The sequence below is a fragment of the Caretta caretta genome, chromosome 8 (assembly GCF_965140235.1).
Source record: "Caretta caretta isolate rCarCar2 chromosome 8, rCarCar1.hap1, whole genome shotgun sequence".
NCBI lineage: Eukaryota > Metazoa > Chordata > Testudines > Cheloniidae > Caretta > Caretta caretta.
Window position 1 is genome coordinate 44,472,078 of NC_134213.1, and position 27,884 is coordinate 44,499,961.

General features: G+C 46.8%; 2 protein-coding genes across 10 annotated transcripts in view; both read right to left on the reverse strand.

Moving 5' to 3' along the window:
• MTA1 (metastasis associated 1) overlaps positions 1–27,884 on the reverse strand; it is a 150,298-nt gene that overhangs the window by 46,799 nt on the left and 75,615 nt on the right. For all 9 annotated transcript variants that reach the window (XM_048862421.2, XM_075131440.1, XM_075131439.1 and 6 more), the window contains 3 exons: positions 27,575–27,763; positions 27,132–27,206; positions 24,427–24,485 (listed from right to left, as the gene is read on the reverse strand). In XM_048862421.2, coding sequence (XP_048718378.1) covers positions 24,427–24,485; positions 27,132–27,206; positions 27,575–27,763 — 323 coding nt within the window. The remainder of the gene's footprint in view (positions 1–24,426; positions 24,486–27,131; positions 27,207–27,574; positions 27,764–27,884) is intronic.
• LOC142073091 (uncharacterized) lies at positions 18,929–20,817 on the reverse strand. The gene is made up of 2 exons (XM_075131967.1): positions 19,876–20,817; positions 18,929–19,487 (listed from the first exon to the last, which is right to left on the reverse strand). The coding sequence occupies exons 1-2, from the start codon at positions 20,453–20,455 to the stop codon at positions 18,946–18,948; spliced, it is 1,122 nt and encodes a 373-aa protein (XP_074988068.1). The 5' UTR covers positions 20,456–20,817; the 3' UTR covers positions 18,929–18,945.

Sequence of the window (27,884 nt, forward strand, 5' to 3'; positions counted from 1 at the left end):
TCCCCATTGACCAGGAACTGCGGCCAACAGGAGCTGTGGGGGTGGCGCTTGCGGACGGGGCAGCATGCAGAGCCGCCTGGCTACGCCTCTCCATTGGAGACAGAGGGGGAGACATACCGCTGCTTCTGGGAGCTGCTTGAAGTGAGCACCACCCAGAGCCTGCACCCCTGACCCCACCCTCCACCCCAACCCCCTGCCCTAGTCCAGAGGCCCCTCCCACACCCTGAACTCCTCATTTCTGGCTCCAACCCAGAGCCCTCACCCCCTCCCGCACCCTAACCCCCAATTTCGTGAGCATTCATGGCCCGCCATAAAATTTTCATACCCAGATGTGGCCCTTGGGCCAAAAAGTTTGCCTACCCCTGCTTTAGTAACTCCTTGCAGCATGCTTGGAACTTAACTATCTTGAGTAGTTTTGTATCATCTGCAAATGTTGCCACTTTACTATTTACTCCTTTTTCCAGATAATTTATGAATATGTTGAATAGGACGGGTCCCAGTGTAGACTCCTGGGGGACCCGACTATTTACCACTCTCCATTCTGAAAACTGACCATTTATACCTACCTTTTGTTTCGTATCCATGAGAGGACCTTCCCTCTTGATCCCATGACAGCTTACTTTGCTTAAGAGCCTTAGATGAGGGACCTTGTCAAAGGCTTTCTGAAAATCTAAGTACACTATAACCACTAGATCCCCCTTGTCCACATGCTTGTTGACGCCCTCAAAGAATTCTAGTAGATTGGTGAGGCATGATTTCCCTTTAAAAAACCATGTTGACTCTTCCCCAACAAATTATGTTCATCTATCTGACAATTTTGTTCTTTACTATAGTTTCAACCAGTTTGCTCAGTACTGAACTCAGGCCTACCGGCCTGTAATTGCCATAATCACCTTCAGAGCCCTTTTTAAAAATTGGTGTCACATTAGCTATCCTCCAGTCATTTAGTACAGAAGCTGATTTAAATGATAGGTTAAAGACTACAGTTAGTAGTTCTGCAATTTCACATTTGAGTTCCTTCAGAACTCTTGGGTGAATACCATCTGGTCCTGGTGACTTATTACTGTTGGGTTTATAAATTTGTTCCAAAACCTCCTCTAATGACATCTCAATCTGGGACAGTTCCTCAGATTTGCCACCTAAAAAGAATGGCTCAGGTTTGGGAATCTCCCTCACATCCTCAGCTGTGAAGACTGATGCAAATAATTCATTTAATTTCTCCATAATGGCCTTATTATCCTTGAGTGCTCCTTTAGCACCTTGATCGTCCAGTGGCCCCGCTGGTTGTTTAGCAGGCTTCCTGCTTCTGCTGAACTTTAAACAGTTTTTTGTTATTTTTTTTGCTATTACTATATCAATATCCTCATTTAATATGAAGCACTTTAGTTCACCCATTTTATTTAGACTTGGTTAGTTGTTCTTCAAATTCTTTTTTGGCCCTCCTAATTATATTTTTACATATAATTTGCCGGAGTTTATGCTCCTTTCTATTTTCCTCACTAGGATTTAACTTTCACTTTTTAAAGGATGCCTTTTTGCTTTTCACTGCTTCTTTTACTCCGTTGTTTAGCCACAGTGGCACCTTTTTGGTTCTCTTACTATGTATTTTAATTGGGGTTATACATTTAAGTTGAGCTTCTATTATGGTGTCTTTAAAAAGTTTCTGTGCAGCTTGCAGAGATTTCACTTTTGGCACTGTAACTCTTAATTTCTGTTTAACTAAACTTCCTCATTTTTGTGTAGTCCCCCCTTTCTGAAATTAAATGCTACAGCGTTGGGCTGCTGTGGTGTCTTCCTTGCCATAGGGATGTTACATTTAATTACATCACAGTCACTATTACCAAGGGGTCCAACTATATTCATATCTTGGACCAGAGCCTGTGCTAAATTAAGGACTAAATCAAGAATTGCCTCTCCTCTTGTGGGTTCCAGGACTAGCTGCTCCAAGAAGAAGTCATTTAAAGGCATCAAGAAACTTGATTTCTGCATCCCATCCTGAGGTGACATGTTCCCAGCCAATATGGGGAAGTTGACATCTCCCATTATTATTACTGAACTTTTTATTTTTTATAACCTCTCTAATCTCCCTGAGCATTTCAGTCACTATCACCACCCTGGTCAGGTGGTCGGTAATATATCCCTATTTCTATATTCTTATGATTAGAGCACAGAATTACAATCCATAGAGATTCCATGATATAGTTTGGTTCATTTAAGATCTTTACTTCATTTGATTCTACACTTTTTTTCACACATAGTCCCACTCTCCCATCAGCACGACCTGTTCTGTCCTTCCAATATATTTTGTACCCTGGTATTACTGTGTTCCATTGATTATTCTCATTCCACCAAGTTTCTGTGATGCCTATTATATCAATATCCTCATTTAATATGAGGCACTCTAGTTCACCCATATTATTTAGACTTCTAGCATTTGTATATAAGCACTTAAAAACTTGCCACTTTTTAGCTGTCTGCCATTACATGATGTAATTGAATGGGACTTTTTTTCATTTCACTATTTTTCATCAGATCCTAAGGGATCTCCCCTAAACGATGCCTCTGTCCAAACCACGTGCTCCCCTGCACCAGTCAGCTTTCCCCCAGCCCTTAGTTTAAAAACTGCTCCATGACCTCATTAATTTTAAGTGCTAGCAATCTGGTTCCACTTTGGTTTCACTGGAGCCCATCCTTCCTATATAGGCTCCCCCTTTCCCAAAAGTGTCCCCAGTTCCTAATAAACCTAAACCCCTCCTCCCTACACCATCGTCTCATCCCCACATTGAGGTTCTGGCTATCTAACTGGCCCTGCAAGTGGAACTGGAAGTATTTCAGAGAATGCTACGATGGAGGTCCTGGACTTCAGTCTCTTACCTAGCAGCCTAAATTTGGCCTCCAGGACCTGTCTCCTATCCCTCCCTATGTCATTGGTACCTATAGGTGCTTACTCTGTGGGTGCTACAGGGCTGAAGCACCCAGGGGAAAAAAATTAGTGGATGCTTAGCACCCACCGCCAATAGTGCTGCAGCCTCACCCACACCAAACAGCTGGTAGAGGGCTGTGTTAATTGCCTATGAACTGTTCAACTTTTGTAGCCTCTGGGCTTGATGCAGCAGAGGCTGACCTCTGGCCCCTCCTCCAGCAGCCTCAGGTAACTGCTCCACTGCTCCAGCCAGGGTTAGAGGTGGGTGACGGGGGAGAGCGCAGGTCTCCCTCTGCTCTGTAGAAGACCAGCCTGGTCAGCAGCAATAAGACCCTGCTCACCTGGGTCACCCCGCCTCCCACCTAAATCTCCTGGGCAAGATCCAGCTCCCAGCGGGCTCCAAATGCAGGCAGCACTAGATAAGTCCTGTTTCAGGCAGAGGGAGCCTGGCAGGAGTGGGGCGGGGAGCTGCGCTGCCATGTCAGAAGATGGAGAGGGAAGTCCACCATGGGTGCAGTTTGGGGGTGTGGGACATGCAGAGTCACTGCCACTGCCTTCCCCCATTTCTACCGAACGTCTCTGCGTAGGTGGGGAAGCATCTGCCCTCAGGGGTGCCATTTAGGGAAAGAAGTGGGGGGGACCGTCCTGGCTCCCCAGGATAGTACAAATGTGGGAGAAAATTTGTGTCTCATCCCTCCCTTGTACCCATGCATCCTTTATCCAAAATACTCATTTGGCACTGAAGTTAAATAGGTGTTAAAATCAGACAAAACCAAGATTTTCAAAATATGATTTAAAATCCCTTCCCCTCTCCATTGCTCAATTTACTGTCTCTTGAGGTGTTATCATTTCACTAGTTCTCCTGTTATCATAGGCTTTGTCTGGACTAGCATTTGTCCTCCTGTTGTAATTGACTGCAAATGTTTGCATCTAGATTAGCATTTACAGTCACTTAACAAGCAATTGACAAAGTATCAGGATGTGTTTCAGAGGAACAGCCATGTTAGTCTGTATTTGCAAAAAGAAAAGGAGTACTTGTGGCACCTTAGAGACTAAGGTGCCACAAGTACTCCTTTTCTATCAGGATGTGGTGGCTCAGCTTCAGGCAAACCACAAAATAATGTGCACCAGAACAAACATTTGTGGAGAGCCTCAGTTATCAACACAATTAGCATGTACGACCAATTAGCTCAAATTGTAACAGGACCACCAACTCTAGTCTAAGCAAAGCCAAAGCATGAGTCCCCCAGGCTAGACAGGATCTGGAGGAAACATAAACCTGTCTTCCCTTGCCAAAACAAAAAACAAACATACAGACAAAACAAAAACCTAGACCCCGAATCTTCATGCCTTCTTTATACATCAGAAGAAAATCAAACAAAGGCACAGTCTCAAGTTATTGCCCCTTTACAGATCACCTTTAAAAATAAAATTATCCTTTACGTTCCTAGTTTCCCAAAGTCAGGGTAACTGCTGACTTTGTGCGGCTGAAAGACTGGATCTGGGTATGAAAATTTGTTCCTTTCCACCGCTGCATGTACACATAGAACAGAAAAAACAATGAAGAGTCCTTGTGGCACCTAGAGACTAACACATTTATTTGGGCATAAGCTTTCGTGGGCTATGCCCAAATAAATGTGTTAGTCTCTAAGGGCATGGTATACTTGCGAGTTAGAGCACATTAAAGCAGTCCCGGGTGCCCTAACTCATGACGCATCCACACTGGCAAAGCACGTAGAGCGCCCGTACTCTGCAGCTGGAGCGCTCCTGGTAATCCACTTCGATAAGAAGCATAACACTTGATGTGCCCCGGCTGGAGCGCCATGGCGCCAGTGTGGATGCTCTGGTCTATTCATGCGCTCTGATTGGCCTCCAGAAGTGTCCTGCTCTAGCCACTCTGGTCATCACTTTGAACTCTACCGCCCTGCCCTCAGGTGACCAACCGTCAGACCCACCCTTTACATTCTCTGGGAATTTTGAAAATCCCCTTCCTATTTGCTCAGCAAGGCTTTGGGTGCTCTCAGTGCATCTTTCCAGGTGACCATTCCTCCACACACCAGGCGATCCCTAGTATGGAGCAATGACGAGGTGCTGGACCTCATCAGTGGTTGGGGGGAGGAAGCTGTCCAGTCCCAGGTGCGCTCCATCCGTAGGAATTATGATACCTTCAGGAAGATATCAAGGGACATGATGGAAAGGGGCCATGACTGGGACGCACTGCAGTGCAGGATTAAAGTGACAGAGCTGCAGAATGTCTACCACAAAGCCCACGAGGCAAACTGCTGCTCTGGTGCTGCCTCTGCGACCTGCCGTTTCTACAAAGAGCTGGACACAATACTTGGGGGCGACCCCACCTCCACTCCGAGGACCACCATGGACACTTCAGAGCCCTGTTCAACAAGGCAGGAGGAGGAGGAGGAGGAAAGCGGGAGCGAGGATGCTGAGGAGGAGGAAGACACCCCAGCATCCCCAGATGCATGCAGCCAGGAGCTGTTCTCAAGTGAGGAGAAAGGTAGCCAGTTGCGGCGGCTGGTGCTTGGGGAAGGACAAACACCAGAGGTGATGCCTGGTAGGCGGCTTTTATTTTGGAAAGGAAGTTGTTCAGTGCAAGCTCTTGGGCCGAGGACGGTTAGGGCTGAACGAATGCCTCGATGCAGAATAGGGCGTTGATGTGCTCTCTCATATCGCGGCAATCGGCCTCAGTGCTCTCTTCGAAAGTCTCATGAAGAAGCTGGGCAATCCGCTTGCGCAGTTTCCTTGGCAGAGCTACTGTGCTCCTTGTCCCAGTCAGGCTAACACGTCCGTGCCACCATGCCGTGATGGGCGGGGGACCATTGCTGCACATAGGCAAGCTGCATATGGGCCAGGGCAGAAGCCGCATTGTAGTAGAAGACCCTCCCTTGCTTTGCTTCCCAGGTCACCCTCAGAAGCAAGGTATCTTCCAGGACGAACTCCTGAGGAAAGTGTGGTGACAGTGTTCAGTATAGGGGCCCCCTGCAGCTGTTAGCTCTCCTCAAGGCACAGAACCCCAGAGGACAGTACGGCCATGAAACAATCAGTCCCCCACACCCCTGTACTTACTCACCATTTTGGGGCTCCTGTGGGTTGTGTGTGCTCGCTTTGGGATGGGCAAATTCTGATATTGTGTAGACTCTGCTTGTCTTTAAGTATAGGCGAATCGTTGCTCTGTCTTGTGTGAACAATGCTGCATTTCAAGTGTTGCATTTTGGTTTTACAGATGCAAACCTGAGATCTCAGCCGTCCTTGTTATCACCGGCCAAAAGACTCCAAAGAATTAGGAAGACGCCACATAGAAGCAAAGAGGACATGCTGCATGAAGTAAGGCAGCAGTCCCTTAATGAAAATCAAAAAGTGCAGGAGTGGCAGGAGAGTGAAAGAAGGGCCCGCCAGCAGAACGCGGATCACCGGCACCAAAGCACGGAGTGGCTGCTAAGCATCATGGAGCGCCAAGCGGACTCGATACAGGCACTCGTAGCCATGCAGGCGCAGCACTACCGCGTCTATCTCCCCTGCAGCCCTTGTCCCAAAACTCTTTCCCTTGTGCCCCCATGTCACCTCCAACCCACTTTCTCCCACATCCGGGTTCTTATTGCCACCAGCAGCCTCTAACACCTGTAGCTTCACCACCCAGCCCTGCAAACTATGACCCTTACCCACTGCACTCAACCCCCATCACCATGCATTTTATCCAGCCTGAAATGCAGCACTCCAGACAGGAAGGCCGAGTATGATAGCAGGACATACACAAATCTGTGATTGAACCGTTCCCCTCCCCATCCCCTTGCCCTTTCTGTTTCCCAAGCAGTTGTGTTTCTTTTCAATAAATGGATTTTTTGGCTTTGAAAACATTCTTTATTATTGTATTAAGTAAAACTTACCTTAGCCCAGGAAAGCAACAGGCCCTGCAAGTCAGTGTAGCTAACACAGATTCCTACTAACATTCTGCCGTCCCGTGCAGGGCAACTAACATTACTGTTGGCTTTCAGTCTCAAATTGCTCCCTCAAGGCATCCCTAATCCTTGCAGCCCCGCACTGGGCCCCTCTAATAGCCCTGCTCTCTGGCTGTTCAAATTCAGCCTCCAGGTGTTGAACCTCCGAGTTCCATGCCTCAGTGAATCTTTCACCCTTCCCTTCACAAATGTTATGGAGAATACAGCACGTGGCTATAACCATGGGGATGTTGTCATCGGCCAGGTCCAACTTCCCATACAGACAGCGCCAGCAGCCCTTTAAACAGCCAAAAGCACACTCCACGGTCATTCTTCACCAACTCAGCCTGTTGTTGAACCACTCCTTGCTGCTGTCAAGACTCCCTGTGTAGGTTTTCATGAGCCACAGCATTAAAGGGTAAGTGGGGTCTCCAAGGATCACAGGGGGCATTTCGACTTCCCCTACGGTGATCTTCTGGTCTGGGAAGAAAGTCCCAGCTTGCAGCTTCCTGAACAGGCCCGTGTTCTGAAAGATGCATGTGTCATGCATCTTTCCGGGCCAGCCTGCATTACTGTCAATGAAATGCCCATGGTGATCCACAAGCGCCTGGAGAGCCATAGAGAAACACCCCTTCCAATTAACGTACTTGGAGGCTAGGTGGGCTGGTGCCAGAATTGGAATATGCATGCCGTCTATCGCCCCTCTGCAGTTAGGGAAACCAATTTGTGCAAAGCCAGCCACAATGTCATGCACGTTACCAAAAGTCACGGTTCTTCTGAGCAGGATTTGATTAATGGCCCTGCAAACTTGCATCAACACGATTACAACTGTCGACTTTCCCACTCCAAACTGGTTAGCGACCGATCAGTAGCTGACTGGAGTTGCCAGCTTCCAGATTGCAATAGCCACATGCTTCTCCACCGGCAGGGCAGCTCTCAGTCTCGTGCTCTTGCGTCGCAGGGTGGGGGCGAACTCATCACACAGTCCCATGAAAGTGGCTTTTCTCATCCAAAAGTTCTGCAGCCACTGCTCCTCATCCCAGACTTGTGTGACAACGTGATCCCACCACTCAGTGCTTGTTTCCCTGAGCCCAAAAGCGGTGTTCCATGGGGGTGAGCATGTCCATGAATGCCACAAGCAATCTTGTGTCATACGAGTTATGCGAGTCGACATCATCATCATACTCCTCACTGTCAGTTTGTATCTTAAGGAGTAAGTAGACTGCCAAATGTGATATGCTGGCAAGACCCATCAGCATATTCCTCAGCACTTCGGGATCCATTCCCGCAGACTGAAAGGGAAGACAGAGCGTGCAGTACAAAAAACGTTGAAAGATGGCACCAAATGTGGACGGAAGCACAGGGACTGCTATGCGAAGCGATGCATCAAGGGAAGTTGGGACAGGGCCCAGAATGCCCCGCCCCCCTCCACCCCCTTCCCACAAGCCACAGGGCCAGAATGGGAAGAGGTGCTCTGTGGGATAGCTGCACATAATGCACCACTCCCAACACCACTGCAAGTGCCACACATGTGGCCATGCCAGTGCGCTTACAGCTGACAGTGTGAACACATTGCAACACTTTCCCTACTGCGCTCTCTGAGGGCTGGTTTAAACTCACAGCACTCTACATCTGCAAGTGTAGCCATGCCCTAAGGTGCCACAAGGGCTCCTCATTGTTTTTACTGATACACACTAACAAGGCTACCACTCTGAAACATACAGAATAGTTTGCTGGGAGCACAACAAAATAGGTTAGGGTAAGAGAAAGCTGATTAGGGGAAGAGGCCCTCAAAATAATCTTGTCTTGAAAATAGCCACAGAGTTTGCTTCAGGTGTTTCTCAGACACTGTCTCCCCGCAAGAAGAAGAAAATGTTAACAGTCCAATTGCTATAAAACTGACATGCATAGTGAGATTACCTTGAACAATGGAATTCCACAACTGAAACTGAGATAGAGGGGAACTCCCATTGAGATGAATGGGTCATTTCACACCACCCAGAGCTATTGTGTTAGACTTTCATCTCTTTGGAGCATCCTAATTCATCTGAGCACACCCCACTGAGGTGAATGGCCCATTCCACACATGAACAGTACTCCTGTACTGCAGAGGGCTGTGCAGAGCCACTTCCTTCCTCAAGTAGATACAAAGTCTGGGACTACCTGCTATTCCTCTTGCTGCCTCCAGCCTCCTCACAGCCCACCAATTACCATCCTCATTTCTTCCCATGGCTCTTCCAGCCCTACTAGGAGTATGGTGGGGCCAGGAGGAAGGCAGAGCTGGTAGCTAAAGTGGCAGATCATTCCCCTCCCACTGATGCCCTCCAATCATGCCCCCCTCATGAAAACCTCTTCCTCAAGGAACAAGGGACATTAACAGCCCCAAAACATGGTTAATGCAGGTCTTGTTTACACTACAGTGCCTTTGCCAGTATAGCTATGCCAGCTACGCCCCCTGCTTAGTACCTTCCTCAACTCAAGTAGTGTGTTTCAGATTCCTGCTGGCACTGCCAGTCTGATGTGCCTTCTCTGGCTTGTCAGATTGCTTTATATCTGCTGGCAAACCACAGCACCACTCAGACTGCTTCCCAGGCTGGTGAACCACCTGTGGTTCATTACTTTTATACCAGTGTAATTCCACTGGTTTCACTGAGGTTGCTCCTGATTTAAACTGCTACAAGTGAGGAGAGAATCAGGTATAGGCAACAACTCCATGCGCGCTCCAGAGCTCAAGAACCCATAGAAAAAAAAATAGCTGGGGTGATCAACACCCACCAGCCGCTGCCATTCAGCTGTTTGGCAGCTGGCATGGGGCCTCAGGGGAGAGGGCGGAGCGGGGGCAGGAAGAGAAGGAGTGAGGGTGGGGCCTTGAGGGAGGGGGTGGAGCAGGGACAGGAAGAGGCAGGGTGAGGGCAGGGCATCAAGGGAGGGGGTGGAGTGGGGCAGGGCCTTGGGGCAGAGTGGGGGTGGAGCACCCACTGGGAAAAATAAAAGTCAGCGCTTATGGGTACCTATGTGTATTAGACCACCGGCTCCTCCCCAGCACTACACAAGTCTATCTAGATGTCTCGAGAGATCCACAACCTTCACATCAGGCAAGCAAGTCATCATGCGGTTCTCCCGGTCCTCGCAAACCCAGCTATTTATTTATTTGGGCATAAGCTTTCATGAGCTTATGCCCAAATAAATGTTAGTTTCTAAGGTGCCACAAGTACTCCTCATTGTTTTTGCTGATACAGACGAACATGGCTACCACTCTGAAACCAGCTATGTTTCTAATGATCAAATCCCGCATAACTATTACCTGCCTCTTCCTAATAACTGGAGTCCGTTCCCCCCCCCGCCCCGGAGAGGTATCCTCACTGCAAGAGGATACTACATCATCATCTGGAAGGAGGGTCTCAACTATGGGATCGTCCTCCTCTGCTCCAGTTGGATGTTCTCCATCCCTGAGACTTTCATCCTTCTCAACAGCACAGAGACTGTCAGACCGGGAGTTGGACCATTCTACTATGTCCCGGAAAGTCTCGTCTACGTACCTCTTTGTCTCCCTTAGCTCCTCCAGTTCAGCAACTCTGGTCTCCAAAGCCTGTACATGGTCTGAGGGCCAGGAGCTTCCTGTACCGAATGCACACACAGGCAACCATACATGCTGCATTGGGTGCAATAAACTGGATAGCCTGTTGCTGGACTAGCCCCCACTCTGTCGCTGAACTTCTGCCTGCATTCTTTTTTTTTTTTAAACTCTGCAGCTTATTCCTTTGTTGATGTTTTGTCTTTATTGGGGGTGTTTCTGGCTTTAAGTGCATCTAGCCCCTCCTCCCACTCCCCCACTGAACTCCCTCACAAACTCCCCTGTTCGCTAGCTCCTCTGGTCACTTAAGAGTGGGCTTTTTAAAGACCTGGTCTTCCTGAGTAGCCTTGACCCCAGGTTAAGGGTTGATGGGTACTAAAGGGCTTAGGGTTCAAAGCCTCAACATGGTGCTGGATCTGTCCGAGGTGAGATGTACAGGGGAAGGAGGAGCATTCCATGGCTAACAGTCTGAGCTTTATCTCTATGTTGTTCCTAGCCCTGGACTTAAGGGCCAAACAGAAGGAACATTTCTGGGAAATGTGGAACTCCCCTGGACAACAGACACACTTGGAGTGCCCATCACCTAGCAACCTCACGGCAGCTTTCCATGCGGCCCATCCTGACAAACCCGGGCTGGCAGGGGGCACCTCTGGATTGGGTAATGTAAGACCCTGTGAATCTAGAATCCAGGCAGCTGCAGAGCTACCAGACAGCTGACATCTCCATGCTGCCACCCAGCAGTAGCAGTAACCAGCTTGCGTTCCACTTCCTGTGACCTACTGCGGATCCAGACCATGGCAAGTTCCACCTCAAGAGTTTGACAGACAGCAGCCCCATGACTCCTGATTGGCTCCCTGCCCCATATAAACCCAAGGGCATTCCAGGAAGTGTCCTGGCAACAGTACAGATCTCCTGTGGCTGCCACAACTGTTCCTGCTCCTAAATTCCTGGCTTTGACCTCAACTTCATTTGGACTTTGCCTCCTGATGCAATCCTGAAATGTGACTTGGACTCTGACCCTTAGTACCAACCCTGTCCTGGACCCTGACTACGAATACCTCCACTACTCCCAGCCTCAGTTGCCCCCATTGAATCCCTTGGCCCCGACTACCCTTGTTAGAATGCTGACAAGGAGAAATTTCCTCTTTCACAGAGGTTTTGTAAACCAAAAGTTGTTGTGTTTGTAAATGAACTTAGCGCCTTCTATCTGAGAATATCAATGAAAAGAAAGTATTGGTTGAAATCCTTCTTGGAAACTGTGGACTACATGGGACATTTACTAGATTTTCTCCATGCCCTTCCTTTGTAATATAAAGTAATACAGATCTTTAAGCAAGAACCAGAGGAGCCATGCCAGATTCCATTTTCCTATCCTGATGGTGCTATTTCCAGAAGTCCTGCCCCCAGATACAACTTGCTAAATATCCAGAATACCACCAGATAGGTACCACAAGCTAGAGCAAGTGATGCCCTCCCAGGAGAAAGCAAATAGGACTGAGATATGACTTCCACAGCATCCTGGAGAGTCTGCTTGGTTAAATTCTGTAATAAAGAGATGCTACATCTGCACTAGAGATACTGACCAACCGGGAAAGGAGAGACACCAAATTCACATTAATAAAACCATCCAATTATATTTGAAATATTAACTACATGGCATGAGTTGATAGTAGCACCTTTGTTGTCATTCTTGAGAATAAGGCTGTTACAACAAAGTTTAATTAGTGTCCAAGTATATAGACTAAATTAAGTCACTGCTTGCAAACCAAATATTGTCTTCTCTCATTGTATATAAGTGGCAACAATAAGGTCATATGCATCCGGCTACCATACTGATCCACAAGCACTGCCAGTTTAGTGAAATTGCAAAGGAAGTAACTTTTAAAGTGAATTTATGCATTTAAATACTATTATGAGTTACAAACATCTCCCCTTTTCTGTATTTTGCATATTAATTTTTACTTTCTGTATATTCACTACATATCTCTTCTCCCACAACTGAAGATACAGGAAGCTACAATGGTTTCCTTTCTATTGAAAAATCTGGCACAAAAAGGTCATTCCTGCTTTTCAGTTCCTCCATAGACTTTCCCCCGTCCCTCAGTTTTTCTATTATCCGGTTCATTCCCTGCATCTGAATATTAGACTGCCTTCCGTGTCTTCATGGTTAGCAGCAGTCTCTGAAACAAGCACACTACTTCTTCATGCCTAGTTGATTTCCTAAATCTTCCAATCTCACCTTAAGCACAATCTCTGCAAAATCTCTCTCTACAACAGGATTATTAATGGATAGTGGTGGTGGTAGATTGGAATGGATAGGAAGATGGAATTAGAGCTCTGCATGGGACTATTCTTTTAATCCCGCTCCCGTCCTGCAATACGCACTCCCACCTGCTCCTGCATTGCTTCTTGCATTTCTATTTTGCTCCCACCTGCAAAAACCTTAAATCCCACAAAAAAGGTTGGTATATAAAGTAAAAAAACTGAATTCAGACAATTTTTACTACTAAAAGAACAAATCTTGCTTAAACTATGTAAAAAACATACTTCAACTCCTGTTAGAATAGACGACAAATCTCTTTCTATCCCTCACTTAAAGTTAAGTATTAAAACCTTTATTCAAAAAAAAAAAAAAAAAGAGAGAGAGAGAGAAAGGAAAAACTTGCTTTACATTGCTGAAATGTTATTTATGACAAACATGCGAGACATTTAGTGTTGTCCTGCAGTGTTTTTTTTGCCCACCCAACCCTACCTGCAACAAAGTACATTTTACTCACTCCTGTTATTATGGCAGCATTTCCTCTGTGACCTGCAGGATCCCAGTCCCATTGCAGAGCTCTACATGGAATCTCTTCAAAATGTATTTAATACATATACCAATGGGAATAGTTCTTGCTGATGTTGTATCTTACTGATGAGCAAGACCAGTTTCAAGACAACTCTTTATTATGTACAGAAATAAGGGATCAAAACTTCCTATTATTTGCTAGCTGTTGCCTACAACTGCCTTGTCTTTTTGTTTTCTCTGTCCCAGTATGCAGCACCTCACAGGAAAACAGACTGCATAATGAAAGGTTTCAGAGTAACAGCCGTGTTAGTCCGTCTTTGCAAAAAGAAAAGGAGTACTTGTGGCACCTTAGAGACCAACCAATTTATTTGAGCATGAGCTTTCGTGAGCTACAGCTCACTTCATCGGATGCATACCGTGGAAACTGCAGTAGACATTATATACACAGAGAGACCATGAAACAATACCCCCTCCCACCCCACTGTCCTGCTGGTAATAGCTTATCTAGAGAGTGGTCACTTTGGATGGGCTATTACCAGCAGGAGAGTGAGTTTGGGGGGGGGGGGGGGCAGAGGGTGAGAAAACCTGGATTTGTGCTGGAAATGGCCCAACTTGATGATCACTTTAGATAAGCTATTACCAGCAGGACAGTGGGGTGGGAGGGGGTATTGTTTCATGGTCTCTGTGTGTATATAATGTCTACTGCAGTTTCCACGATATGCATCCGATGAAGTGAGCTGTAGCTCACGAAAACTCATGCTCAAATAAATTGGTTAGTCTCTAAGGTGCCACAAGTACTCCTTTTCTTTTTGCATAATGAAAGTACAAGAAGCGTGGCATTACTGAACTTCCTGGAGGAATTACTCTATAGCACACGTGACTCAAACTCAGTGAAATACAAGTTTCATTTTCAAATATTCTTTCAATGCTGTTGCTTTTGCCATTTATTTTTGTATTCCTTAGAATCATAGGATCATAGAATATCAGGGTTGGAAGGGACCTCAGTAGGTCATCTAGTCCAACCCCCTGCTCAAAGCAGGACCTAATCCCCAACTAAATCATTCCAGCAAGGGCTTTGTCAAGCCTGACCTTAAAAACCTCAAAGGAAGGAGACTCCACCACCTCCCTAGGTAACCAATTCCAGTGCTTCACTACCCTCCTAGTGAAAGTTTTTCCTAATATCCAACCTAAACCTCCCCCACTGCAACTTGAGACCATTACTCCTTGTTCTCCCGCTTCAGGTAGTTGAAAGCAGCTATCCAATCCCCACTCATTCTTCTCTTCTGCAGACTAAACAAGTCCAGTTCCCTCAGCCTCTCCTCATAAGTCATGTGCTCCAGCCCCCTAGTCATTTTTGTTGCCCTCTGCTGAACTCTCTCCAATTTTTCCACATCCTTCTTGTAGTGGGGGGCCCAAAACTGGACACTACTCCAGATGAGGCCTCACCAATGCTGAATAGAGGGGAATGATCATGTCCCTCGATCTGCTGGCAATGCTCCTACTTATACATCCCAAAATGCCGTTAGCCTTCTTGGCAACAAGGGCATACTGTTGACTCATATCCAGCTTCTCGTCCACCAGGTCCTTTTCTGTGGAACTGCTGCCTAGCCACTCGGTCCCTAGTCTGTAGCAGTGCAGTAGACAGACATATTAGATACACAACATTGATTCCTTCAGGGTGAAAGGCACTATTGTGCATTACAAACGGTGGTTCACCTTTATCTACTGTAGGTTTCTGTCCCATAATCATGTCTGAGAGGAGAGGAAGGCTGGTCCAATGGTAGGGGGCATTTTTTCTGGGACTCAAGATCTAGGTTCAACTTGATGCTCCACATAGTGTCTCTGTGTAGCCTTAGGTAAGTCACTTAGTCTCTCTGTGACTTAATTCCCCATCTGTACAATGGGGTTAATAGCACTGCCCTTCCCCACAGGGCATTGTGGGGATAAATACATTAAAGACTTAGGGTATGTCTACACTACGGAATAAGGTCGAATTTATAGAAGTCGGTTTTTTAGAAATCGGTTTTATAAATTCGAGTGTGTGTGTCCCCACAGTAAATGCTCTAAGTGCATTAAGTGCATTAACTCGGCGGAGCGCTTCCACAGTACCGAGGCAAGCGTCGACTTCCGGAGCGTTGCACTGTGGGTAGCTATCCCACAGTTCCCGCAGTCTCCGCTGCCCATTGGAATTCTGGGTTGAGATCCCAATGCCTGATGGGGCTAAAACATTGTCGCGGGTGGTTCTGGGTACATATCGTCAGCCTCCCGTTCCCTCCCTCCCCCCGTGAAAGCAAGGGCAGACAATCATTTCGCGCCTTTTTTCCTGAGTTACCTGTGCAGACGCCATACCATGGCAAGCATGGAGCCCGCTCAGGTAACCGTCACCCTATGTCTCCTGGGTGCTGGCAGACGCGGTACGGCATTGCTACACAGTAGCAGCAACCCCTTGCCTTGTGGCAGCAGACGGTACAGTACGACTGGTAGCCGTCATCGTCATGTCTGAGGTGCTCCTGGTCGCCTCTGTGAGGTCGATCAGGAGCGCCTGGGCAGACATGGGCACAGGGACTAAATTTGGAGTGACTTGACCAGGTCATTCTCTTTAGTCCTGCAGTCAGTCCTATTGAACCGTCTTATGGTGAGCGGGCAGGCGATACGGACTGCTAGCAGTCGTGCTGTACCATCTTCTGCCGAGCAGTCATGAGATGTGGATGGCATGCAGTCCGTCTGCTGCCAGCCAAAGATGTAAAAGATAGATGGAGTGGGTCAAAACAAGAAATAGACCAGATTTGTTTTGTACTCATTTGCTTCCCCCCCCTCCCCTGTCTAGGGGACTCATTCTTCTAGATCACACTGCAGTCAAGATGCAGCGAGGTAAATCTAGCCATGTATCAATCAGAGGCCAGGCTAACCTTCTTGCTCCAATAAGGACAATAACTTAGGTGCACCATTTCTTATTGGAACCCTCTGTGAAGTCCTGCCTGAAATACTCCTTGATGTAAAGCCACCCCCTTTGTTGATTTTAGCTCCCTGAAGCCAACCCTGTAAGCGCCCCTCCCAGCGTCAGAGCAATGGCAAACAATCGGGCATCTGAGAGTGCTGTCCAGAGCAGTCACAATGGAGCGCTCTGATGGGGCTAAAACATTGTCGCGGGTGGTTCTGGGTACGTGTCGTCAGGCCCCCGTTCCCTCCCTCCCTCCGTGAAAGCAAGGGCAGACAATCATTTCGCGCCTTTTTTCCTGAGTTACCTGTGCAGACGCCATACCACAGCAAGCATGGAGCCCGCTCAGGTAACCGTCACCCTATGTCTCCTGGGTGCTGGCAGACGCGGTACGGCTTTGCTGCACAGTAGCAGCAACCCCTTGCCTTCTGGCAGCAGACGGTGCAATACGATTGGTAGTCGTCCTCATCGTGTCCGAGGTGCTCCTGGCCGCGTCGGCTGGGAGCGCCTGGGCAGACATGGGCGCAGGGACTAAATTTGGAGTGACTTGACCAGGTCATTCTCTTTAGTCCTGCAGTCAGTCCTATTGAACCGTCTTATGGTGAGCAGGCAGGCGATACGGACTGCTAGCAGTCGTACTGTACCATCTTCTGCCAGGCAGGCAAGAGATGAGGATTGCTAGCAGTCGTATTGCACCATCTTCTGCCAGGCAGGCAAGAGATGGGGATGGCTAGCAGGCGTACTGTACCATCTTCTGCCAAGCAGCCATGAGATGTGGATGGCATGCAGTCCTTCTGCACCGTCTGCTGCCAGCCAAAGATGTAAAAGATAGATGGAGTGGGTCAAAACAAGAAATAGACCAGATTTGTTTTGTACTCATTTGCCTCCTCCCCTGTCTAGGGGACTCATTCCTCTAGGTCACACTGCAGTCACTCACAGAGAAGGTGCAGCGAGGTAAATCTAGCCATGTATCAATCAGAGGCCAGGCTAACCTCCTTGTTCCAATAACAACGATAACTTAGGTGCACCATTTCTTATTGGAACCCTCCGTGCAGTCCTGCCTGAAATACTCCTTGATGTACAGGCACCCCCTTTGTTGATTTTAGCTCCCTGAAGCCAACCCTGTAAGCCGTGTCGTCAGTCGCCCCTCCCTCCGTCAGAGCAACGGCAGACAATCGTTCCGCGCCTTTTTTCTGTGCGGACGCCATACCACGGCAAGCATGGAGCCCGCTCAGCTCACTTTGGCAATTAGGAGCACATTAACCACCACACGCATTATTCAGCAGTATATGCAGCACCAGAACATGGCAACGCGATACCGGGCGAGGAGGCGACGTCAGCGCGGTCCCGTGAGTGATCAGGACATGGACACAGATTTCTCTGAAAGCATGGGCCCTGACAATGCATGCATCATGGTGCTAATGGGGCAGGTTCATGCTGTGGAACGCCGATTCTGGGCTCGGGAAACAAGCACAGACTGGTGGGACCGCATAGTGTTGCAGGTCTGGGACGATTCCCAGTGGCTACGAAACTTTCGCATGCGTAAGGGCACTTTCATGGAACTTTGTGACTTGCTTTCCCCTGTCCTGAAGCGCATGAATACCAAGATGAGAGCAGCCCTCACAGTTGAGAAGCGAGTGGCGATAGCCCTGTGGAAGCTTGCAACGCCAGACAGCTACCGGTCAGTTGGGAATCAATTTGGAGTGGGCAAATCTACTGTGGGGGCTGCTGTGATGCAAGTAGCCCACGCAATCAAAGATCTGCTGATATCAAGGGTAGTGACCCTGGGAAATGTGCAGGTCATAGTGGATGGCTTTGCTGCAATGGGATTCCCTAACTGTGGTGGGGCTATAGATGGAACCCATATCCCTATCTTGGCACCGGAGCACCAAGCCGCCGAGTACATAAACCGCAAGGGGTACTTTTCAATAGTGCTGCAAGCTCTGGTGGATCACAAGGGACGTTTCACCAACATCAACGTGGGATGGCCGGGAAAGGTGCATGATGCTCGCATCTTCAGGAACTCTGGTCTGTTTCAAAAGCTGCAGGAAGGGACTTTATTCCCAGACCAGAAAATAACTGTTGGGGATGTTGAAATGCCTATATGTATCCTTGGGGACCCAGCCTACCCCTTAATGCCATGGCTCATGAAGCCGTACACAGGCAGCCTGGACAGTGGTCAGGAGCTGTTCAACTACAGGCTGAGCAAGTGCAGAATGGTGGTAGAATGTGCATTTGGACGTTTAAAGGCGCGCTGGCGCAGTTTATTGACTCGCTTAGACCTCAGCGAAACCAATATTCCCACTGTTATTACTGCTTGCTGTGTGCTCCACAATATCTGTGAGAGTAAGGGGGAGACGTTTATGGCGGGGTGGGAGGTTGAGGCAAATCGCCTGGCTGCTGGTTACGCGCAGCCAGACACCAGGGCGGTTAGAAGAGCACAGGAGGGCGCGGTACGCATCAGAGAAGCTTTGAAAAACAGTTTCATGACTGGCCAGGCTACGGTGTAAAAGTTCTGTTTGTTTCTCCTTGATGAACCCCCCCGCCCCTTGGTTCACTCTACTTCCCTGTAAGCTAACCACCCTCCTCTCCTCCCTTTAATCATTGCTTGCAGAGCCAATAAAGTCATTGCTGCTTCACAGTCATGCATTCGTTATTCATTCATCACACAAATAGGGGGATGACTACCAAGGTATCCCAGGAGGGGTGGTGGAGGAGGGAAGGAAAATGCCACACAGCACTTTAAGCACAGCACTTTAAAAGTTTACAACTTTAAAATTTATTGAATGACAGCCTTCTTTTTTTTGGGCAATCCTCTGTGGGGGAGTGGCTGGTTGGCCGGAGGCCTCCCCACCGTGTTCTTGGGCGTCTGGGTGTGGAGGCTATGGAACTTGGGGAGGAGGGCGGTTGGTTACAGAGGGGCTGCAGTGGCAGTCTGTGCTCCAGCTGCCTTTGCTGCAGCTCAACCATACACTGGAGCATACTGGTTTGGTCCTGCAGCAGCCTCAGCATTGAATCCTGCCTCCTCTCATCACGCTGCCGCCACCTTTGAGCTTCAGCCCTGTCTTCAGCCCGCCACTTACTCTCTTCAGCCCGCCACTTACTCTCTTCAGCCCTCCACCTCTCCTCCCGGTCATTTTGTGCTTTCCTGCACTCTGACATTATTTGCCTCCACGCATTCGTCTGTGCTCTGTCAGTGTGGGAGGACAGCATGAGCTCGGAGAACATTTCATCGCGAGTGCGTTTTTTTTTCTTTCTAAGCTTCACTAGCCTCTGGGAAGGAGAAGATCCTGTGATCATTGAAACGCATGCAGCTGGTGGAGAAAAAAAAAGGGACAGCGGTATTTAAAAAGACACATTTTATAAAACAGTGGCTACACTCTTTCAGGGTAAACCTTGAAAGTTAACATTACATACATAGCACATGTGCTTTCGTTACAAGGTCGCATTTTGCCTCCTCCCACCGCGTGAACGGATTTTGGTTGAATGCCAGCAAACATACACTGCAATGCTTTGTTCTACAGTGATTCCCCAGTACGTGTTGCTGGCCTGGAGTGGTAAAGTGTCCTACCATGAAGGACGAAATAAGGCTGCCCTCCCCAGAAACCTTTTGCAAAGGCAGAACCGCAAATGCCAGGGCAAAGTAATCCTTTCACATGCTTGCTTTTAAACCATGTATAGCATTTTAAAAGGTACACTCACCAGAGGTCCCTTCTCCGCCTGCTGAGTCCAGGAGGCAGCCTTGGGTGGGTTCGGGGGGTACTGGCTCCAGGTCTAGGGTGAGAAACAGTTCCTGGCTGTCGGGAAAACCGGTTTCTCCGCTTGCTTGCTGTGAGCTATCTACAACCTCCTCCTCATCATCTTCTTCGTCCCCAAAACCTACTTCTGTATTGCCTCCATCTCCATTGAAGGAGTCAAACAACACGGCTGGGGTAGTGGTGGCTGAACCCCCTAAAATGGCATGCAGCTCATCATAGAAGCGGCATGTTTGGGGCTCTGACCCAGAGCGGCCGTTCGCCTCTCTGGTTTTCTGGTAGGCTTGCCTCAGCTCCTTCAGTTTCACGCGGCACTGCTTCGGGTCCCTGTTATGGCCTCTGTCCTTCATGCCCTGGGAGATTTTCAGAAAGGTTTTGGCATTTCGAAAACTGGAACGGAGTTCTGATAGCACGGATTCCTCTCCCCAAACAGCGATCAGATCCCGTACCTCCCGTTCAGTCCATGCTGGAGCTCTTTTGCGATTCTGGGACTCCATCATGGTCACCTCTGCTGATGAGCTCTGCATGGTCACCTGCAGCTTGCCACGCTGGCCAAACAGGAAATGAGATTCAAAAGTTCGCGGTTCTTTTCCTGTCTACCTGGCCAGTGCATCTGAGTTGAGAGCGCTGTCCAGAGCGGTCAGAATGGAGCACTCTGGGATAGCTCCCGGAGGCCAATACCATCGAATTGTGTCCACAGTACCCCAAATTCGAGCCGGCAACGTCGATTTAAGCGCTAATCCACTTGTCAGGGGTGGAGTAAGGAAATCGATTTTAAGAGCCCTTTAAGTCGAAATAAAGGGCTTCATTGTGTGGACGGGTGCAGGTTTAAATCGATTTAACGCTGCTAAATTCGATCTAAAGTCCTAGTGTAGACCAGGGCTAAGAGGCACCTCTGCCTATTACTTTGGTAATGGGGGCCATACAAGAACCACAGACAATTAACAACACACCACAGCTTTGGCTCTATTTTCTCTTCCTACCAACTCTCAAGTGCCTTTCCCTCTATCAGCACAAGAGAAAACTAGGGTTCCATCAGCTGAAGTGCCCAGAGACCGAGAGAAAAGTGTCCTGAATTAACTTAGGGTACATGCACTCAGTGCAAACAAGCAAACAAACAAACCCCTGGCAGCAAGTTTCAGAACGCAGATCAGCTGACTCGGGCTTGAACTACAGGGCTAAAAAGTAGCACTGCAGATGTTCCTGCTCAGGTCAAAGCCCAGGCTCTGAAACCCAGCAAGGGGGTGGAAGGGAAGGTCTCAGACCTCAGGCTCCAGCCCAAGCAGGAAGATCTACACTGTTTTTAGCCCTGAAGCATGAGCCCAAGTCAGTTGACCAGGGTCTGAGACTCATTGCTGCAGCGGTTTTTTGTATGTGTGTGTTTGTTGTTTTGCAGTGCACACATTCCCTAAGGGCTTTCTAGATCACTCCTTGCAGTCAAATCCTAGGGCAAACACTGAGCAGCTTTACTTGCTTGTAGGTGGGTCTTTGTCAGCATTGGAGCAAGTGACAATCGTTTATTCCTAAGAGGACAAACATGGATCATTATTGTTAAAGCTTCAAACACAAATGAGCACAGTAGTTTAACCAGCCAATGCCACACCAGGTTGTGTTTCTATGCATTTAGGTACTTGTAGTATGTTTATCACTACAGCATGAGTGGAGCCATGCAACTCCTCCCACACCTGCCATAACCTAATGAACCAGTGTCCAAATGTAGTAAAAATCCGTCAGAACAAGCACGTGACCTCTACCCATCCATCAATGTCATGAGTGGTCTCAGTTCCATGTCTTGATCTGAAATTTGACAAGCAGGCAGTAATAGCCCTTGGGGGAGAGAAGAGGGCTGTGCACAGAATTGCAGCTTTTCCTGATACATGCTGAGAAGGTCAGAAGTGGAGGACAGTGTATGCTACACTTGCTTAAAGGCTTACTATGTAAATTATAGTACACTACCATTCAAGTCACCTGTGCATTCATGCCTTAGTATTGTGTGCAGGGGAGAAGGTGAAAGACATCTGCGAAGCAGAGCTGAAGGTCCCTGCTTTGCAGACTGGACTCTTCCATCCATCGTCTGTCCCTTCACCAGAATGCTGCATGAGTGCTTGTGCTGAGGGTAACAAGCAGAGTAGGGAATGGGGTGTGAAAGCCTTCCCCAGATTAGCCGACTGGTAGACCTGGCTGTAAAATTTCATGAAAAATTTTGATTGTGGGAGAAAATTCATTACCACAAATTGGGATAAAGAGTAAAAAATTTGAATTCTTTTACAGGAGGAAACATTCTGAAAAGTTCCATTTCAGAAGAACTGGAAGAATTTTTTGGCTTTCTCCAGGTAGCTCAGCTCTCTGTGCTGCCCAGCTCCCTGGGAATCAGACTGCCCAGGGGCTGAGGGAGCCCAGGCTGGCAGGAAACAGGTAGACAGTCACGCTCTCACCAGCTTACCTGCTACATTTCTGTGGGAAGACACAATTTGCATGGAACATTTCTTCCACCTAAGCAGCATTTTCCAACAGATAAGCATTCTGTTGGAAAATTTTCAGCCAGCTCTGATTACCCAATGAACTCCACTATCCTCAACAATGCATCAAGCAGCATGGGGCAGAATAGGCTTCTCCCCACTCGGGCAAGCAGAATTGTGATGGCAGGCTTCAAGTGTGCAGTCCCATCACCTGCACACTGAGGTTACAGCCCTTACCAAGAGAATCAGATTTTAATGAATGAGGCTCATGGTATTTAAAATTCTTAGCACATCAGAAGAAGAGCATATAAGTAAGGAACCTACAGATGTATCCTGCACGGTATGACAGTGTCATTGCAAATAACAGAATACTTTCACATGTATGTTTGAGGTTGGGAAAAAGGGGAAAAAGGCAAACCGTTCACACAAATAGAGGAAATTAACCAACCCGTACAGAAAACTATGAACAATTTCATTTATTATGTGACCAAAGCAACTGAGAGGGGGAATAATGTGTCTTTTCTGTTAATATCCTTTGTATCTTCAGTCTAAAATGGCATTTGTTTTGCTGTCTTATCATATTATGCATTTATGTCTAATTTGATATCCTGTGTCACCGTGAATTGTATCAGCTTCCATAAAGGACATTACCACTGAATAATAATGGGAGAAAAATTGTATTCAACTTCATTCTGAATATTACATTCCATTTTGGACATTGTTACCAGATAGATATTGGCATGTTGCAAGGAATTCAGAAGAGAGTAACAAAAATGATCAGGGATTTGGGGATCGAGTTGCAAGCTCAATATATAAATTTTGATTTAGCTATGGCTGAAAGGACACATGAAAAAAGAGTTCTTAAATATTTGAAGGGTAGGAGGGAGAGGAATTATTTAGGGTAGCACACATAGAAGTATGTCTAGGAGTAAAGGGAAGAAATTTTCCCTTTCTTAATTTGAGTTCCTCATCCAAAAGCAGCTTCCTAAGAGTAATTTATACTATGCTGTGAAACAGACTCCAAAGGGAAGTGGCAGAAGCCCCACTGCATTGGATTTTAAGAATTGAATCAAACAAAGCACCAGAAAACACCATTTCTAGGAGTCATCTCCCAGCCAACAAAATCTAGAGGAGGAAGAGAACTATTATTATTCAGCAACTATTAGCTACCCCTTTTTGGCCATTACACTCCTGATCTACCAAAATCACCAATCCATATTTTATGTGAAAAATAAGACTAAGAAAGATTTTGTATTTATTAAAACGGCTCAAAAATTCTAAGGGCCAAGTTATAGCCAGCCCTGTGTCACTGTGCTATATGGGGGTGAAGAGAACACAAAGAGTCCCTCCACCCACAGTGCACCCATGCACGAGGCAATCTTAACCTTGGGAGTCCAAGGAGGAAGCCCACCAGCACTGTCTAAAGCAGTCCTTGCCCAAGTTGTCTGGCAAGACAGGAACATGGCCTTGCCTTCCATGCATGTGCAAGCAGCAGTATAATGGCACTAGGAAGAGCAGTGGCTGCGCACTCCTAGCCAGCTCCACCCAGAGCACAAGAGGCATTAAGCTCCATGCATTCCCCTGGCTAATAACAGCCATCATTTTGCCCAGTGTGTCTGGTAAGAAAAACACAACTGAGACACTTAAAAGGCCAGAGACGACATTTACATGTGCATTCAATCCTCTGGCCAGTAGGCTATAAAAATAGCTACAGATGCTCATTTTCTGGTCAGTCTGTTACAATACAATGCCTTCCATTGGACTCAACAGATGGTAGAGTTATTGAGTACATATTCCAGGTGATGAACATATATCCAAATTAGACTGATGGCTAATTTATTCTTCAAAACCAGAACTCCTCCTTACTCACCTATTTAATAATCCAGTTTGTTAATTGTTCTGGCATGGACATTTGATGGCTACTCTATTTCAGTTTTACAAATAAAATCAGTGCATCATACTGCCAGGCAAAGGAGAATGCTACTATATAAAACATCCATAATGAAATGGGAAATTCATCAATAAGGAAAGATACTTACTAGTTGGGTATATACACTTGTTTTAGCTTGCTTTCTGCTTCCGCTGCTTTCAATCGTTTCTTAAATACAAAAGAGAAAGTTAAAGTGAAAAACAAAAAATAAAAGACGAATGTTCACACCATTTTAGCTGGGAGTCTGGCGATTCAACCCCTAGCACTTACAGGTCTGTTAATGAAAAGTAATGAAATTCACTTCCTGGCATTAGCGGTTGTCATGTATTCCCTTTCTGACACAGAAATATCCATTGAAAATCAACTGTTGGCATTAAGAGTCAACCAAAGCATCTTCTGTGAATTCAACCAATCCATTTCCAAAACTACAGTCAGACAACTTCTCATAAAGGACACTCATTGCATCCTCTTTTAGTCCAACAGGAATGCGTGTGCTCAAAGAAAGATCTCAAGTGTTCTGGGCTTGTCCTCCTTGTTAGCTCATACCCAACCAGAATATACCTGAACTGGTACAACATCTTATTCACTCACTCTCCTGACCAGCTGCATCATTTCAGAGAATGTGAAGAGATTTTTGTTCAAAAAGGAGATGCTATACCTATCCTATGCATTGTTTCCATAACATATACAAATTGTGTTTGAGACCTTCTCAAAATAAGTTAGTAGCATAGGGTTATCACACCATTTATCTAGTAAACAAAAGGTCTGCAGTTTGTAAATCAAGCAGAATCACACATATTGGAGATTTTAAGGTCAAGGGCTAGACCCAAGGGTTTGCAGTGATCTTGGGGGTTCTTCACCTTGCCCTGCAACACATGGCTGCAGGTCAGTTGCCAGGATTGTCTGGCTGTATCTCACAAGAATTTCCCCAACACTGTGGGGACCTCAGGCACTGGTGCACCTTGGTGCCTTCTATTCTCTGACTGTGGCACATAACAGTCTAATCTGCTGTGGGCTGTGATACTTTGATCTAATTTCAGCTGTTTGGTTCAGTGTGTGGTGCAGGGCAGTGTCAGTGGCCAGGGATACACAAGAGAGCAGACAGATATACAATTTTGACCCTAATAAACTAGGCAGTGAGCAGCACAGTTTTGATTGGTTGACAGACTTCTCACAGAGAACAGCCACCTTGCCCCTACTTCCAGGGGGCTGAGTTTTCATTGAATAATCAAGGAGTACCTTACGAAAGGAGGGAGACAAGCAGATTCCCCTCAAAGCAGCTGCCTTATCAGCAGTACTGGGAAAGTGTGCCTATCCAGTATCTAACCCCATAATGATAGCCACACATAGCAGTGAAGAAGCAGCTAACTACTGTGTCAGAGGTGCCCACAGTGGAGAGAGAGAAAGAAAAGGATAGGTTCCTGTCAACATATCCCCATCACACCAACTTCTTTCATTGTCCCATGTTCCTAGTGCTTAACTCTTTATCTTGCTGGAAGGGGAGGGGGAATCAGTCTACGTCTGCCTCACAGAAAGAGTTAGACAGTCAGTGGCGAGCTGAGGATGTCAATGTGAAAAGCATTGGGGGGGGGGGGTGTAGTGTGTGTGTGTGTGTGTGTGTGTGTGTGAATTATGTAATCTGTCTGATCCAGGCCAAATACACGTGACCCAGCCATATATCCTTACCCTCAGGCAAAGTCTCCATTGGAGGGAGTTAGCAGAATATGACTGTTGTACACTTTCTCTCTCTCAAGCACTCCATTTTACAATCCAGTTGTAAGTGTATTAGATCTGAATATTACATCAAGTATCAGAGGGGTAGCTGTGTTAGTCTGTATCCACAAACACAACGAGGAGTCCGGCAGCACCTTAAAGACTAACCGATTTATTTGGGCATAAGATTTTAGGGGTAAAAAACCCACTTCTTCAGATGCATCTTAAGTGGGTTTTTTACCCACGAAAGCTTATGCCCAAATAAATCTGTTAGTCTTTAAGGTGCCACCGGACTCCTCATTGTATTTCTAAATATTATGGTGATGGGTATATCAGAAATACCTACACTGATCCACATTTTATCTTCCTTTGCAACTAACCTTTCTGCCACTTTACCCAACACTTACAGCTAGTTTTCAGTAACCAGATTTCTACAGAACCCATTTTTATGTTTCTGTATTGTATTCTGACTATTTAAGGGATCACCTTATCTTCACAGTTAGACAAACATGGAGGAAATGAGTGCAAATAGTGGCCAAAACTGGCTGGTAAGTGTGCGGGTTAAGGAATGCCAGGCATCAACCTCCTCCCATAATACTCCAACTGCAGGGAAGCAACTCCATATGAACAGCATGCACTTGGTTCTCCAGTCTGGGAGCCATGAGGAGGCAGAAGTAAGGAACAGCCAAGGGAGGGCTGTTTTACACAGCATCCTCCTCTCACACAGAAATTCCTGGGTAACTTCCTGCTAAAATTAATGCTGACCTTAAATACAAAAACATAAAAAGATTTTAGTTTTGTTCCCCTTCCCACACTTGTGAGACAAATTCCAAATCAGTCATTTGAAAGCTTCTCTAACAGACAGGAAATTAAGGGGCATATGTGATAGGAACACACATGGCAAACCCACATATTTCTCAGACTTCTATAGGATGGCTGAAGACTTCTGTGGCAAGGGAGGTATTTCTAGTGCTTTGGAGCACTGTGAAATCCACCTGCTGGACTGATTCCCAAGGGGAAGTTCAAAGCAGCAATACTCCTCCTTTAAAGACAAAGGCAGCTCCTTTTAAAATTCAATGGACTGTGCTGAATCTCTCTTACCTGCTGAACATATCTATCTGTAGTTTTCCACATGTAGTAATATTCTATTATGCTGGTTAAGGACTTCCATGGAAGCTAGGGACATGAAGAAAAAGCCACAGTCATCACAAGAAACTAGTGCCTCACTGAAATTCACAAGAATCTTTTGACAGAAGCCTTTCAGTTAAGTGTTTTATAGACTATAATTCCTCCTACCAGAGAAGCCAGTCAGTGCCTATTAGGGGAACCAACCATTCTTGGTGGCCATATAAAATAAATGCCATTCAAGTACAGTGCCTTCACTTCAGAAGTGGGGCAGAGGGTAGGTAAAATCATGCTGTGCTGGTTCCACTTCAGGTCATTCAAGGAACAAAAGGCCAAGTGCCACTCTAGCTCAGACTCTGTTTGAGATGAAGTCCCAGAGCAGAGCACAATTTAATTGCACAGCCTCCATCTATACTTACAAAATCTTGTTGAATGTCAGTGAAGTCTTTTCCATATTTTTCCAATGCTTCCTCAAAGAGATTTGCCTCAGAAGCAGACCACTCTTCCATTTCATCCCTACACAGGACTGGCCCACCCTGTGGCACGAGGGCAGAGATCGCCTTGGAAATGTCATAGACATTTCTGTGCAAAGTATCCATAGCGTGGAACTAAACAGAAGTTTAAAAAAAATAAAATTAACAAAAGATGGGCATACAAATAGTAAAATGCTTAGACATGAAGCTAGCGACAAGAATCAGATGTGTTATACATATCCCACATGCTGTAATT

Coding starts and splice junctions, on each gene's coding strand:
- LOC142073091 (XM_075131967.1), bottom strand. CDS start 20,455: ATGCAGAGCTCATCAGCAGAGGTGACCATGATGGAGTCCCAGAATCGC. Junction 19,488..19,875: donor AGGCGGAGAAGGGACCTCTG/GTGAGTGTACCT, acceptor TTTCTCCACCAG/CTGCATGCGTTTCAATGATC.